At 39.1% G+C, this 16,545-nt stretch overlaps 1 protein-coding gene across 6 annotated transcripts in view; it reads right to left on the reverse strand.

Annotated features, from left to right (window-relative positions):
* Nucleotides 1-16,545, reverse strand: part of MOCOS (molybdenum cofactor sulfurase) — a 232,342-nt gene that overhangs the window by 25,684 nt on the left and 190,113 nt on the right. For 5 of the 6 annotated variants that reach the window (XM_035317362.1, XM_035317363.1, XM_035317367.1 and 2 more), the window contains 3 exons: nucleotides 14,172-14,288; nucleotides 10,823-11,269; nucleotides 3,387-3,549 (listed from right to left, as the gene is read on the reverse strand). In XM_035317362.1, the coding sequence (XP_035173253.1) occupies nucleotides 3,387-3,549; nucleotides 10,823-11,269; nucleotides 14,172-14,288 (727 nt within the window). The remainder of the gene's footprint in view (nucleotides 1-3,386; nucleotides 3,550-10,822; nucleotides 11,270-14,171; nucleotides 14,289-16,545) is intronic. The other variant, XM_035317368.1, reaches the window with a different exon arrangement.

Here is a 16,545-nt window from a genome sequence, read left to right on the forward strand (position 1 = left end):
CAGAGAAATTCTTTGCCGTAATCTAAAAGTATTAACAGCAAGATGTTCTTCAGAAGGGTGAGTTGGCTTTGGGCACTTACCAGAGGAACCTAATCCAGGAGCACGGTTGCCTTAGACTCTCTCTGTTGGAGAGACACCTCCAGACAGCAAAGCACGCTTTAGATTGAGATCATTGCCACAGTCTGCTCTCACAATGACAAAAGCACAGATGATAGCAGAGAAACTGGTAGAGAAAGCAGAGTAGTTTAAGTCTCCAAGCAGAAAGAAGGCACCTAATTCAGCTGTAGCTGTCACCTGGTCAGCTGGGAGCAGCTGGGTTTTCACATTCAGCAGAACAAGAGGTTCAGTGAAGGTGCAGCTCCAAGTTTCTGTCTCCTTTTTTTTTTTTTTTTTTTCCTCACCACCTCCCTCACCCACCCCTCACCACCAGAAGTGTCCCCATCACCACACCCCCACCTCAGGCTGGAAAAAGTAAAAATGTGGTTCTGTTTGGTCACAGAAATGGGACTGAAAGAAAGGAGATTGCAGAGAAATGAGAATTAGAGATCTGAGTGTTTTCCACCTACCAACAGCTTTGTAACCTTTTGCCTCATTAATGCAATGAAGTATGTAATGAAGACAAGGACAATAACATCTACCCATGGTTACAATCGCAGTAGAGTCATATAAGTGAGATTAAAAAAAAAAAGAAAAAAAAAGAAAAAAAAAAGAGAGAGAGAAACCCTGCACAGGGTCTGTGCAGGCAGGGGAGGAGAGGAGGCGCTGGAGGAATCAAAGATCCTCTTGGAAAGACGCATACCGCTACAGCTGAGGAAAGGCAGCTCGGGGTGGTAGCAATCCCCTGGGAGAAAGAAACTCGCAAAGCAATAAAGCTGGAAGAGACCTGGAGGTGGCTGCAGTCAGCAGGCTAAGTGCTACAAATCTGAGGTACTGTTAGCCAGGGAAGGCTCTCTGAGCCGCGGAACAGCCATCCTGGCTCGTCAGGGGGCTCCTCCTGCTCCTCACCCCAACCATCGCTGCTCCAGCTACACGCACAGCATTCGGCCTCTCGTGCTCAGTCAGCAACACACTACCGACAGGCTGAGGAGGCTTGTGAACAGCCAGCAGTGATTAACATGAGACTTTCAGGGAAGGAGTCAGCTAATTAAATTAAATGTCACAGCATCACAGACTGGCTGAGGTTGGCAGGGACCTCTGGAGGTCATCTGGTCCAACCCCCTGCTCAAGCAGGGACACCTGGAGCAGGTTGTCCAGGAGCATCTGCGAGGCAATGCCTAGCATGAAATGATTTGAGTGGGCGATAGAGCAATGACCCAGGTCTCTGAAGGGATAAAAGAAAATAATAAAAATTTAATATATACAAACAAGTCATGAGTTTAGACTGCAGGTGAGTGGAAAGAGAACAGAATAAATATTGCAACAACTTTCTACAGATATATCTGCTCAGTCTTACACTGCCTTTTCATGTGTGCCCATCACTGTGCTACCTTATGAGCAGTAACCTCTAGAATAGTCTCTCCAAGCAAATGAGAGCCATTATCTCACTGCTAAGCTTAAAAATAATAATAATAATTAAAAAACAACAAACAACAACTACAGGTTGTAAGTATACTACAAGAGTAAAAAATAGCAGAACTACTCTAAAAAGAGGGCCCAGACCACTGGATGCGCTAGGCTTACAGTTATCTGGAGTCATTATACACAGAATAAAATAGATCATACAATCACAGAATCATTAAGGTTGGAAGGGACCTCCATGACCATCTGGTCCAACCATCACCGTACTCCCAATGTCACCCACTAAACCATGTCCCTAAGCACCACGCCCAACCTGTGTTTGTCTAGAGATAATGTTCGTCTACAGAATGTGATGCTAGTAAGAAAACAACAACAACAACAACAACAAAAACAACAACAACAAAAAACATTATCAAGAGTGGAATGAAAAAGTCTAAAGGTCCAGCAGAGCTGAACTTCTGAAAATGTGAAGTATAAATAGAGAAGGTTTGGACAAGACTCCACATTGTGTCTACAAGCAGGAGGTACTGGCAGAAGGAAGTGAGATGCAAAGGAAGAATTTTCTAGAAATTATTATTTCTGAAACACTTGGTAGTTTAGAAGTTGTCAGAAAAGGCTGCATATGCAACTGTACTACAGAAATGTGCAATGTGCTCCACATCAAATTGAAATGAATTGACAATACCTTTTCAAAAAATAATATAGAGGGAAGAGCAGAAAATAGCAGGCTTTGGGACAGTGACCCAGACTGGAATTCCTAGGAATAGACAAGATTGTGCTTGGGATTTGAAACATGCAAAAAGTATTCAATAGACTAGTGGAAGTACCCAAATGTACATTTGGCCAACTTGACAGACAAAATACATCAACTGGTCAGACTAGATTTTATGGTGAGTATTCAGACAGTTAAAGGGGACAAAAACTGTACTGTATAAACAGAAAAGCTTCTGTAGTTACAGAAGCACCAATATGGAGTTCTAATTAAGGGTGAAAAATCTGAACATAACTTCCCTTGTTTTCCTCTAGCTGTGGAAAATGTGAGCACATGTATTATTGACGGTTAAGACATACAGGGTGAGTAAATGTTAGACCGCAGGGAAGTGATAAATGCCATTCAGCCACATGCAAACTTGGCATTAATAATGACTTTTGTGGAATACAAACCTATTCCACCATTTAGTGCTAACAGCACTGTTAGGAAAATAAATAATTCCTACCCTCAAGTAGCAAAGGGCTTTCCATAATGCTTTCCATACGGTTTTCTCCTTTTTTTCCTCCCCTCAGCAGAGACTAAAAAGTGTTTTGATGAATCCAAAGAAGCCCAATCATGCTTTTTTTCTGCCTGCTAGTGCAAGTATTTAACTGAGCTAAATAAATAAAGTTTGGTCCTTATCTTAATTCATATTAATTCCCACTGCAGACTCTACTCCTCTAGTCACACAGCTGCTGGAAGGAGGAGGAGAGCTATAAAACGGGAAGGTCTTTGGTCAGGGTGTTTGATATTAGACTCCTATTCCTTCACCTTCACAGCAGTAACAGTCCCTTCAGGCTGACGGACTCCCTTTTATGATGTGGAGGGACAGATTAATCAGTAAATTTCCACATTTATCAATTCACAGTTCCTTCCTGGAGTATCCACTTTATGACTGCACTTATGGAGTCACTATATACTTTCTGCCTGTCCCAACAATACGCTAGGAAACTACCCAGGGCTATTACAGCCTCAGCTTTCTTTGCCTACATTTGGTAGCAGAATTTATCCCTTAAGTCAGTATGCATATAGAGCATTCAGTACTTTCGTGCATGCATACTGGGTGGTCTCTGTGTTTAAGTTTGACAACGGGGGAAAAAGGGTACTGTTTACTTACCTTCTGCCTGAATGACCATAATCTTTTCCTTCAGATCAATTGAGGGATTTACAAGACACAGCCTTGGCTCCTGCTTCTGAGTCAAGCAAACTCCATTCTGATTTACAACCATCCAGTTACGGTCATACAGCAAGCCCTGGTTTCCTACGGGCCATTCTGTAACCTGGAAAAGCAGCAGGAGGGGTGCAAAGGTTTAGAAAATGTTAGCTGCATAATAGATTCATGCTGAAAAGGAAAGAGAAGGAAAAGAAACCATTAATGAAATTCCTCGAAATCAGGAAAGCTTCTGGAAGCCACTGTCAGCCGTTATAACAGAAACCTTAATGACAAATCACGGATAAAGATCTCACTGGAAGCAACTGACAGAATAGAATGGAGTTACTATAATTTGTTGTATATTCTCATACACTTTGATTTAACAGAGCCATGAGAATACAGCAAACAATCACTGAAACACTCTGAAAGCTGTTTTCAGTTTTATACTCAGCCATTTTTAGGACCACTCCCCTCAACAATTTTCTTTTAATTCACAAAACATGAGGATTGCCCGTGAGTTTTATGAATTAGGGCAAAACCAAAGAAACAGAATGCAAGGAAAATGTGAAATTCAGAATTCTGAATAAACTTCCACATTTTTCATAAAGCTAAAATCTCTTTATCAATGAATCTATCTGAGAAAACGTCCACTGCTGAGGTTTCTTGTTCAGCAAGTGCATAACAGTTTTTCCAAATCCTCTTGCGACAAAACACGTGGTCGTCTTTGCTAGCTGTCCTTCCATTGCTTCTATAATGCTCTTTATTTCCAATAGCCTATACAGGCATATTGTCCTTGCCTTCATGGACGTTTTTCTGGTGAAAAGAACAGATGTTACTGATGCTACACAGATGGTAATTTTGAAATCAAAAAAGGGAACAATTTTAGTAATGCCTTTGGGTGATATTAATAACTGCTTTCTCCTTCAAAACATTAAAATATTAATACCGTTATTTTAACATAAAGCTGGACATTTAAACTCACTGTTTCAACTCGCATATGCTTTCTAATCGCAGCTGAATATGGAGAAAAGTTCACCACAGGTGAACTTTGTTGAATTCCTCTAGAGAAGCTTAGCACAGCTCACATGAATTAACTGGCAAAAAGCTTTAGCAAAAGGTGTTGACAGAAAGGTATGTCAGGCACAGCCTGATACTCTGAAGAGAGCATGCCTTCAAGCACTGATTGGATTAATTAAAAATCACAATTTTGTTTAGCTCTGTCCAAAACCCCACAGAACCCACAAAATCCCATTCTTACAAATTTTTCCAGGCTTTGGAAGAGGCCTCAGCAACAGATTGACACCTAGGGCCCAACTAGAGGAAGCTGAGGGCAGGTGCTCAGAATGTCCTGAAAGTGGAAACTGAAAGCATTACAGCTGAACTAGTCCCTCTAAATATTTTGGCCACTATCAACTACGTGAGCTATCAACTGTATGAAATACAGAAAATACATGGAAAAAAAATAGTGTAGATATGTATTTTACCCACCTACTTGATTTATAATACTTTTTGGCAGTTTTTGAGGTGAGTATGGAAAAAAAATGCCAGTCAAAACTGGAATCCTTAGGTCTGATAGTGTCATCTGAAAACATGTTGTCCAAGCTCCTCAGACCATTGGTACCTAAAGGATGTGAACCTCTGCCCTGTCTTTTAGGAGAATACTCATAGGCCAAAGACTGCAATATCAGCTGAAGTGCAGACTTTTGTCCTTGCTGGAAATTATCCTTCAGAGATGCCAGTGTTGTTTGGTTATCCTGTATAATTAGATTTCAAAATGCATTTTGAACAGCTGGTGATCATCTAAGAGATGCAAGAATTTCCTGCTAACAAATCTCCTTTCCAAAACAGAAGATCACTAATCAGTAATACGTCCTCCCATGGATCCAACAGATCCTGTGATATGCAAGACACAACGAACAGAATAAATACAAAGAGCAGAAAAATACAGGAAGAGCCCAAACACTGTGATTCCTAGCTCCCAATTACAACATTCAATTGTTTTGCTTCCACTTCAGGACAGCAATTTTATTCAGGACACAGTTTAGGTGTATGCTTACCCTTCAAAGAAGGCAAGGGTTTTTATGAACAAAACAAAACTTTCTGTTTAATCAGAGATTAGGATAATTCTAACATGCTCATAGGCACTGTGGGGAAAGCTCAGCTAACAAAGTAACAGATATTTGGAAATAACCAGCACCTTCCATTTAAAATACCTCTGGTAGGTCCAAAATACTGGCAAGTAACTCCAAGCTCCACTCTGAGATTCACCACACAGCTATAGGTGTTGAGTCCATTTTTCCCCCTCCTCTGGGTGTCTACCACTGTAAAAAGAATAATACCTAAATGTGCCCAGCAGCAAGTCCCTTTGCCCTCATGGATATCCCTAGTGCCCTACTTTCTCCCCACATTTTAACTTACTGTATTGTATGTTTGCTCCAATAAATAAAGTTGCAACAACCAAGTAACTGTGTACCCTGCCTTGCACAGGGAGTCACAGTTCATCATGAAATAATCAGAGCTGTTTTGCTGCTAATACAGATACTGGAGATAAGTGCAGAAGAAAATAAAATTTTCTATTCTCATTAGCATTTAAGCTTGTGACCTGTGTGGACCCTCTCCCACTGGTGTTTGAAAGAGGCTGAAGAGATTGTTCAAGGATTGCAAGCAACTTAGAGCAGTTCAGAGTCTGCCTGCTCGGCTTTTCATCTGAGACATGAGAAGAGTGATTTGATTCGGCTCCCCTGGATTACATCTGAGATGTCTGCCCCAGGCCAGCAGATATGACACAGGCTGCAAAGAAGATCTGCATCCTGGTGGACCAGCAGCTGGAGGTAAGGCGGGGCACTCAAACAGCACTAAATATCTACATTCAGGCAACTAAAATAGCGAAGCAAAGCAGCCAGTGAAGCTTACTGCAAAGTAAAATAAAACAGGGTAGCTTCCATCACAGTGAGCAACACTGTATTGCACTGATTCCTTAAAGCTGTCTGACCATCTCCTACTACAGAGACAAGTTAGAAGGGGGAGGGCAGACAGAAAGCAGGGACACCATGATTTTACTGATAGATGCTTGCATATACCTTCTTTCCCAGCAGGGCGGGTAGGCTATCATCCAACATAAGGTCTTCTCTAGCTGTCATTAGCAAGGACCACTGCACAGAGCATAACCAGTACACGCTGTTCTACCTTCTTTAGAGTTTTTTCTTCTTTTAATGTAAAAACATCCATTGCAAAACCATAGCTTTGTTTTTTCGGATTTATCTTTGAAATACTTTGGGCTGTATTTTTCCATAGTTTGCTCTAATGTCATCATGTAGGCTAACACAATTTTCAAACACATTAAAGCAATCACTGAACAGCTTTTAAATTATGCAAGTTTAAAAATGTTAGTGGTCTTACACATAATTTAACTACTGATCACTAAGAATTTGCATTATATTTTGAATTAAAAGCTAATTTGTCTTCTGTGTTGAGCTGCAATTTTTATCCTCTGAAATCTACTGCAAGAATAATAAAGTTATTAATGTTTAAAGTCCTAACCTCTTTCTCTGGGCACACTGCACTAAGTAATTATGCAAAATTCATTGACATAAGAGATGTTCATGTTTAAAAATGCATGTTTAAAACATGTTTTTATGCTAGAAAAGAAGAAAAATGTGGTCAGGGACACAGGCTACTCGTCTTTTCTGCTTCTCCCCGTTTAATAAAATAATTGTAGGGAAATTAAAGCACATTTAAAACATTCAGCTAGAATACTCTGCCCTCTGCTTCTTGAGCCATATGGAGAAAATCCATGTAACATCACTGAACAGACAGTCCTGTGGCCAGGAACACTTGATGAAACATACATGCTGTAGGAGCTAACCAACCTGCAGTAAGCTGAAGACCTTAACGCTTCATCCTCCCAGCTGCCAAAGCACACTCGCCACTCTCATTTTCTGGGGAAGTCAAGTACCTCCTGCACTAAAACACTTAGAATAGACTAGAGAAATCAGAGCTTAGGTAAAGAGGAGATTATGTGACTCTGAAGTGGAGATCAAACAGCTGTGAGCTTGTACTCGTATCCTCATCAAGTCTGTCCTCCTACCACTAATCATGTCATCTATCCTGTAGCCACCAAGTCTACGGGCAGAATTCACTGGCAGATGGACGAGGTCCTGCACACACAGTTAGGTGGAATCTTCCACTCCACACTTAATTTAGGCAAATACAAGTGATCATGTACTTCCGAATAAAGCCCATTTGCTACACACCCTGGAGGCCTGCACTTAAACTTACAAATCTATGAGATTCTGATCTCATACATGAGTCCAAGTACAAGACGAGTGAATTTATTGCAGCCTAATACCTAAACCACTTTCAAATTTTCACATCAACTAGCTTACAGCTACCTTCTAACTGATAAAAATGGAGATGAAAGTTTAATAGGGAAAATATTTTTCTTAGTTTTCCAACAACGACAAGGCATCTGAAGGTATTTTATATTAAAACCATGAAAATGAATTTTAATTCTTGGCTTCTAACTGAAGACCATAGGAACCACAAGTGACATGACTATTACTTCAGAAGTTTATGAGTTTACCAAAGTAAGGGGGTAATACAGTATTAAGTGTGAAGTCTGTATGACAAGGACGCCTAAGAGAGTGACAAAGTAATAATCTGTTGGAATCAGTCTTTTCATGATAAAGCCTACAGATCCTGGGATAATCAGCTACACAGTGTTGTTGGTGGTGATGCACTCTGCAGTTTGTGTTCTGGTAGCAGTAGCTTTCTGTTCTACTTCTTGAACGAGAATGGGACTAACTGCCTTTGAGTTTTAGTGCTCATTAAAAGGATGGTCTGTGAGTTGCCGTATTTACCTCTTTTACAGGCAAATAATGAGACTGACAGATCTTTTTCATAGGCTGGTTCTAAACGTATAACAGGTCTTGAAGTGTCACTCAGACATCTGGGAACAAAAAGTGAAGAATGCCTGATGGACAGGAAGAAGATCATATAATCAAACACATTTGCATTGGGGATTTACTTCAATATTGAAAATCATATAATGTTCCAATATACTTTTGACTTCACTTCCTGGCCTGCTCTCCTTATGCATTGAAAACCCATTTTTCATCATATTTATTAGGTAAACTTTTATCGTTCTTTCATATGAAGTCATGTATCTTCTATGGGCTAAGTGAAAACGCACAAAACATGTTCTTTACTGAATGTTATTTATAGTGAAGTTCCAGTCCCTTCCAATATCGTACACTAAAACTAATATATATTTCATTGGGTATTACTCTGTGGTTGTACAGACTCTGATAGTGCTTAGCTACTTGGTTCTGACACAGTTGATGCTTTCTTATCAGAAAGTATCAAACCAGAATATAGTAGACTTCAAAAATGTCTCTAGGCATGCAAAACTAAATCTCATAGTATAGTTGCAATTTTGATGTCTGTATTTTAATCATTAAATCATCTACTGTTAGCTGTTGCCTATCCATTCCAATTTACCCTTGATTCATATAATCATAGAGTCATTCAGGTTGGAAAGGATCTCTAAGAACATCTAGTCCAACCTTTAACTTAGTACTAAAGTCCATGACTAAATCATGCTACCAAGTTCTACACCTACATGTTTCTTGAAGACCTCCAGGGATGGTGACTCAACCACTTCCCTGGGCAGCCTGTTCCAATGCTACACAACCCTTTCAGTAAAGAAATTTCTCCTAATATCCAACCTAAACTTCCCAGTTATCCAACCCGTTCCTTTTGTTTTATCCAACCTATTCCTTCTGTAGTAAATGGAAAGAGACAGAAATATCCAGCAACAATTCATTTTCCTACTGCAGATGCCTATTTTATGATAAGATGAATTAGCAGGTATCTCTTACTGCTTAAAGAATAATATCTGCCTTCAGAGGGATAATATCAGGTAAGATGAACTTTGCTTTCACTGTGGGTCCATTAACTGGGACAAGAAGTATGCATGAAGAATGGGGACTTCCCCCTCCATATAAAACTTCAGTTCTGTCTGCCAGGGAGTGTCAGGTTTATATTCATTTATCAGCTAGGGTAGTTTCCCCTCAGAGCTTGCAGAGAGGAAAACTGACTTAGTTTGTGGGAAAACATAAGCTGTCTTTCATGCAGAGGTACATCTTACCTGCTCCTGGGTACAATGCCTTCAAACCCTTCCTAGCACTGAATGTATCTCGTAACATTGGCCTGCATGTTAAAAATAGAATTTAACCCCAAAGAGACCCAAATAGTGCTAGAACATATTTCAGCAGCTTCTGTAGAGAGCTTCTGTAATAAAACAATAATAACTGCAACACTTAAACAGAGGTTAAAACATTCTCACAAGAAATGTGGGATTACTTTGATTTTCTAAACAGTTTGATTTAGTGGGAGGTTAATAAGGGGTGGAAAATTGTTTGTTCAGGGCTCATGTAATGCTCGAGATTGTGCCTATGAATTAAAAACATTATAAGCAAAAACATGTTTAAAAATGTAGATGTATAGTTGAACATGCAATAATACTCTTTGCTTCAATTCCCCAGATTCTTTTTGCATTAAGAAAAAAAATAAATAAATCACAACCAAATCAGTTGAGAAGCAATATTTTAAATGCAGGTGATTTGTCACTGGATATGACCCCAATTTTCATTCAGATGTGAGACAGAGACCTAGACCAGCAAGTTTTCATGGGGAAAGTTATACTGTTATTGACATTCATTAAATCACTTCCCAGTATGGTACTAAGCAGAGTCACATTCTAGGTCATGTGTGGGCCATACACCTATTTCATCATGCATTATTTAAAAAAAAAAAAGTCACAGCTAAGGTGATGATATTATTAACTTGGAAAAAAAGCAATTAAAATCTTCAAAGAGTGAACTTTCAAATAGTGCAGCAACACTTAAATGTCATATTTCTGTTGCAAATGTATTTTTAATGATAACATTTCTTTGTAATGTAAATCAGCCTCCTCTCAATTATAACATGTTAATCAAGTTACTTCTCAATTGCTGCCAACCCATCAATGCCTTCAAGTCCATCACATGTCATTCTGTGAAAGCATACTAATTACTTGATTATATTTTAGTCAAGTTTTGCAAATCCAACTGTTTTTTTTTTTTCAAGACTGCATATTATGTGCAGATTTGTCTGCTGGGGGGGAGGGGAGAGCTGAGGACACATCTCATTCCTGTAACTTCAGTTTAATTGAAAAACTTTCAAAGTGCCTTACCATGTAAGACTTGATCCTAGGAATTGGAGAAAAGGAAAAAATGGTTATCCATATACTATTTCCTAATATCTCATATACATGTTATTCCTGGTTGACACGTTCAACAGGGATAAGGAAAAAAAAACAAGGTTGGGATGAGTATTTAAGAATATGTTAAAACGTATACCTCAAATGCAGAGCAGGATTTGATTGGGTAGAGGTAAATGTTGGTGACAGTAATGGGGTTGCCATCTCTTCTATATGTTGGCACCGCAGTCTCAGAAATAGTTGCCCTTATGCTTTCTGACTCAGACTCCACTGGCTGCCATTCAACAGTCTTCATTGTCACAGATGAATTATTTCCAAGTTCTCTGTCTGAGATGTACGTCCTTGGAGACAATTTATCTGCATTCTTAAAGTAAGTGCCATCATCTGGGACAGGCTCTGTTGTCAGCTTTGTAACAGAAGACTGGAAGGGAATCTCAGTGTCTGACTTGGAGAACCTGGTAGCTACGATGAATTTCAAAAAAGTCTGTGCATCTTCAAAAGAAGACATGTAGCCAAAGGATATTCTCACAGAACCAGTGGGACGTCCATCAATTAAGTCTATATCATCTCCACAGACATGGCCAGCCTAGTTTGAAATAGGAAGAAAAAGAGAGCTCTTATGACAGACCTTCTTACTTTACATCGTTATTCAAGAGTCTGATAATTCTAACCAAAAAACTGTTGTCAGAAATACACATTTAACCCAGGAATATGAAGAGAGAATGGAGAAAAAAATCCCAACTGTCTTATTACCTTCTCAAGCTGGGAAGAAGATTGTTTTGAGATGCTTGCCCTATTCTACCTTAAGGCAAGAGAGACTTTTCAAAAACTTATGTTAAGAATCAGAAAAAGTTTGCACATGCCAGAACAGCCTGTTAGCAAAGGCACTCTCCAGGTATATTCTGGTCTCAACTGCATTAGTTCAGTGAGATTTAAACTGGGACATCACATTCAGATAGGTGAACAAACCAATAGACTTGATATTTGCTGTCAGAACGGTTCCGTTTTATACAATCAATGGCTTACTCATGGTTTGTGCTAAACAGTCCAGTGGACAGCTGTACTGCTAAGAACTGCTCTGGGACATTTAGCAAAGCAGAGACTTGAATATAAAACTTGACCATCCAAAGTGAGTTCCCTCATCATTGTGATATCCAGTAAATTTGTCTTGCTGATCCAGTCAACATGTTGCTTTCAGGACAGATGGAAGTAGCCCTCCCCCTAACATTTCTTCCTTTGAAAAACACAGGTTTCAGCTTGTGATAAAGCTTTGTTGAAAAATGTGTCCCTCAAATATCCTAATACTCACCTCCAATACCCTTATATCTGATGTATCTTTCATACAGCACTCCCCAGAAAACTCCCTGGAGGCAGAGGAGAAGCTTCTCCTTCAGTTGAGTAGGTCAGTGAGTGCTGCCACTCACCTCCAGCGAGATAAGCCAGAAACTCCCTTTGATCATCTACTTGACATTAGCTCACCAATAGACATGAGATTTAGTTCTAAGTCAGCACCCTTATCACCCTTATTCCTTTAAATGCAGCAGCTTTTTTTTTTTTTTTTTTTTTTTTTTTCCCTCGATTTCATTTATTTATGCATTTCTGTTAAATAAAAATGGAAGTGTGAATAGATTATTTACATGAGGGCTTTTTAAAGCAAGAAATGTCACAGTTCAGTGAACACAGGTCCCATTTTTTTCCAGGAGAAATTAAAAAAAAAAAAAGTCAAAGCATGCAATGCAGTAGCAAATACTGTAATGCATTGGAACATAGCTTTTATTCTTGACAATAGCGCAGAAGCAACATTTACAAAATTAGGTTGCATCTGTTAATATACGTGGAACACTTCTGCCAAGTATTGATTGATTGACTGATGAGAGAGGTTCCTGCTGTGCAAATAAGTAAATGAGCTCCTACCTAACATCCTAAGAAAACTAACCACAATTCTCCAGGGACCCTTGATGATAGAAGGTCCTCCCTCACAAGCACTTTGAACATGGAAATCTTCATCAGGGAAGGAAGAATACAGTCAGCACACTGGGAAAAGGCAAAAACAAAGTACATATGCAAGTAATATGAAAAAGATGTCTTCCTCCTACAAAGTAATGTTGTCAATAACTCATCCAGATCTTTCCAAAGAATTGTCAAGAATGTCTCAAAATAGTAGCTGGTTGACTGTACTACTTCATCATACCACTTGTGGCAGATGAAATGTCTGTAATTTTGGCTTTTGTGTTTAGCCCATCCTAGTTAAAATGTAGAGCTTTATTAACATGATACAGAGCTATATGAGGCCACCCACTCCTTAGCAAAATCTTTCTCACATGAGAAGAAACAAGATTAGTGTACCTGGCCATTTGGTATTTTGTGCTTTAAGAGAAGGGGAGGGCTTTTTTCCTTTCTCTAATTATCCTGGGGAACCTGCACCCCCTGAAAATTCAAGCATCACTCACGTGCCCTTAAACAGACTATTCATGAGTAAACTATGGACACAGAGCTTTCAATAGTAAATGAAACCATCATTTTGCCATGGAAGGTATTAAAGAGTTCTCCCCCTTTAAGATCTTGTTCTATCAGTCTTGCATATAAATGTGCTTGCAAAAGTTATCTAAATGCTTCTGTGAAATTATAAGGGAGCAATAATACCTATAGAGCCATTATATATTTTTTTCTCTTTTGAGGAATACCATTAATAAAGTTTTGAATTGTTCTGTATTAATTTACTGTAATTTGAAAATCTGGCAAATATGTAGATGTGCAGCCTCCCCCACTTCACTGTAATACATCCTGCTATACGTCTTTTAATAATGATTTATGGAAAACATTAGTCATCTAGAATGCAGTCTTTATGTTCACGTTCTACCAGTCTAACACAACAATAATCTAAGTAGAAGTCATCTAAATTTATTTCAGTCAGAGATTCACTGTGTACTCTCATTTATTGTTTCTTGTCCAGTTTGTGTATGCCTTTTAAACTGTAATGTCCAACAGTAATAATTAATAAGTACTACTAAAGATACTTAAGGAACAACATGAGATGAATTGTCTGGGAACTTCTATTCTGCAGGAAGGATGGATTTCATGTAATTCCAAATCAGACCAAGAAGCCACAGTTTCATATTTTCCAATGAAATAAAAACAACCTACTCTGCTCTGAGTCCATCAAATGATTTTATTTCAACACCTCATTTCTATGTATTGAATTTAAATTCAATTATTTCTTTACCATGGTAATTAAGTTGAAAAATATGGGAAGGAAAATTAAACCTACCTTCATTTATGATACATGTACTTTATTCTTTACTATTTAGCTTTTTTGTTGTTATTGTTGCTGTTGTTGGATATAGGTAGGACCAGATTTTCTTCTATCCCTTTCAAACCTCCCATCCCCTGGGAAATTCAGAATTGATAGCCGAAAGACATCTTCTGGGTCGTGGAATCTAGATAATTTCCACGGTCAATATATCACATAATCTCATTCAGAAACTAACCTGCAGGTTCCTTTGGATGTCCTCATCGCTTATACCCAAATGCATCTGGCAGGCTCCTGTGTTACAGAAGCAACCTGTGCGCACATGTATGTTGTGGAGGCTGGCCATCTTTTCCACCTTTCAGATTCACAGACATAAGAGAAGAACAAAAGACAGACATTTTAAAGTTGTGGTGAAAAACATACAATGTTTTAAGGGTACAAATCAATTGGAGGTAAATTACCTCTCTAAATTATTAATGACTGACTGTAGCTTTCAGCATTCTCATACACACTGAGGATTTTTTCAGCCTTGTTATTTCAGCTGAAAGAAAACAGTAAAGGAAGCAGATAATTACACTGGCATTGAGAGAGGGCATAGAGCACACACAGTAACACACACACACACACAGTGTTGTTCAGTTTAGGCCCTGATCCTGTTAATGCCAGCCTACGTGCTTACTTTTAAACTTGTGCTCTTACACCAGTAGTGCTAATTACAGGCCTATAGTTAAGTGCAATCCAGGGTGAGGACTGAACCATTACCTACAACCATCACCTACAAAGTGAAGAGAGAGGCCTGGGACATCTCTTCAGCTATCTGAAGGAAACCTCGTCCACTTGTTTTCCTGGTGTGCTTTTCTGTATTATACCATTTTTTATCACTAAATCACTATCCACTAAATAATGAATGGGCATAAATGCAGTAATTGATGACAAGCTGGCATGAATGAATTTATGTGAAGGAACAAAAAGGCTGTGCAAAGAATGGAGTCATGCATCTATACATGTCTAGGAAGGAGATGCAGATATGTGTGCAGTGGGAGGGTGGCACTGGCTGGGTGGCCCTGCAGGGAAGAGATGCAGATTGTCAGGGTTTCATAGCACAGCTAGGAAACAAGGGAAGCACACCGTGGGGATCCTCTTAGCACAGCTCAGAAACCATGGAAGCACACTGCAGGGATATGAACACTCTTTATGTTGATTTGAAAAAGCAACAACAGATGGTGCTAAGGATAACTGAGCAGGTATAGATACAACCAGTTCTTTCACAATAAATGATGAACAAGCCTGGTCAAGACTGGGAAAAATGACAGAAGGTCAGAAAGGTAGCACAAAACCTGGTACATCTTATCCCCACCTCAGACTTCCAGAACAACCTCACATATACTGTGGTAATCTCTCTATGCTTTAGCTCCTCTTCTGCAAAACGGGGAACCTGAAGCTCTAAAAATACACACCTTACAATTTGAGAGGACTTAGGTATGCCAAACACACTGTCCTCCTCTCAGGGAGCTAAGACTCAGCTATGTGCAGAATGACAGCTCAGTCCAAAGGTCCACGAACAGAAGTGTTGATCATTTCTAAACCAGTCATTTCTCTAGCTGTGAGCTCATGCTTTACCTGCCTGAGCTAGCAATGAAAACATCCAAGCTAGCTTTAAACTGTTGGCTTTTATCTTTTTTAAACATAAATTCTCTTTGTACTGGATACTAGCAAGCACTTTCAGTGTAATCCCGGTCTCAGCCCATCTTCTATCTCACATCTTCTGACATCGTCAGCCATCTGATGTCAGCCTTCTGAATGTGCTTGTGTGAGCTACTGAACACCTTTAATTTCACTATCTCAGCTGCTTGGATTAGCTCTGCTAAAGAGCATTCACTTTTTTTTTTCTTTTTTTTTTTTTTTTACTTTTTTTCCCCTGTATGTTGGACACAAGGGGTACTCCACACAAAAATGTGCTGTATGCAACAGAAGAAATCCTACACCATTATGAGGCACATGTTACCAAAGCTCATAGTTTAATGTGTCCTGCACCATTAGTTCAAAATGGCTCACCACTCAAATGGAGATACAACCAAATAACTCTACATATCCAGACCTGGAAAGAAGAGAAACAAATCCGACCCAAGATGCCTATTCATGACTAATGCTTTGGAGAATATGCTGTGCTCAAAGCATGTTTCTCGCATCAAAGTTATAGTTAAAGGCTTCTGTTGAGAAAGACTGTTGTGGTGTCATTAACTTTGTGTTGTCAGAAGACTTCAGTCTGGGAACAGTGACATTTTCCTGACTTCTTTTTTCATTTAGATGAGAAAGTTGTCATCCTGACATAACACGGTTTGTCATGGTGCTTGTGACTCGTGGGTGGATCTATCGTTCTGTTAATGATGACAAGCAAGGCTAAAATCATGACAGATATTTCACTACTGAATTTGTACAGTGTTTGAATTTATTTACTCTGTATACAAAAAGCTTTAAAATATATCTTCACTATTATTTTTTTTAAGAAAGATTGCTGGGCAACCTTGATTATCCAAGTGTATGCAATATAATGAAGTTTCCATGACCCAGCTTCAAGGAATTGTTAACAGGATTTTTTTTTAATCTTTTAC

This window comes from Oxyura jamaicensis, chromosome 2, assembly GCF_011077185.1.
Source record: "Oxyura jamaicensis isolate SHBP4307 breed ruddy duck chromosome 2, BPBGC_Ojam_1.0, whole genome shotgun sequence".
Lineage (NCBI taxonomy): Eukaryota > Metazoa > Chordata > Aves > Anseriformes > Anatidae > Oxyura > Oxyura jamaicensis.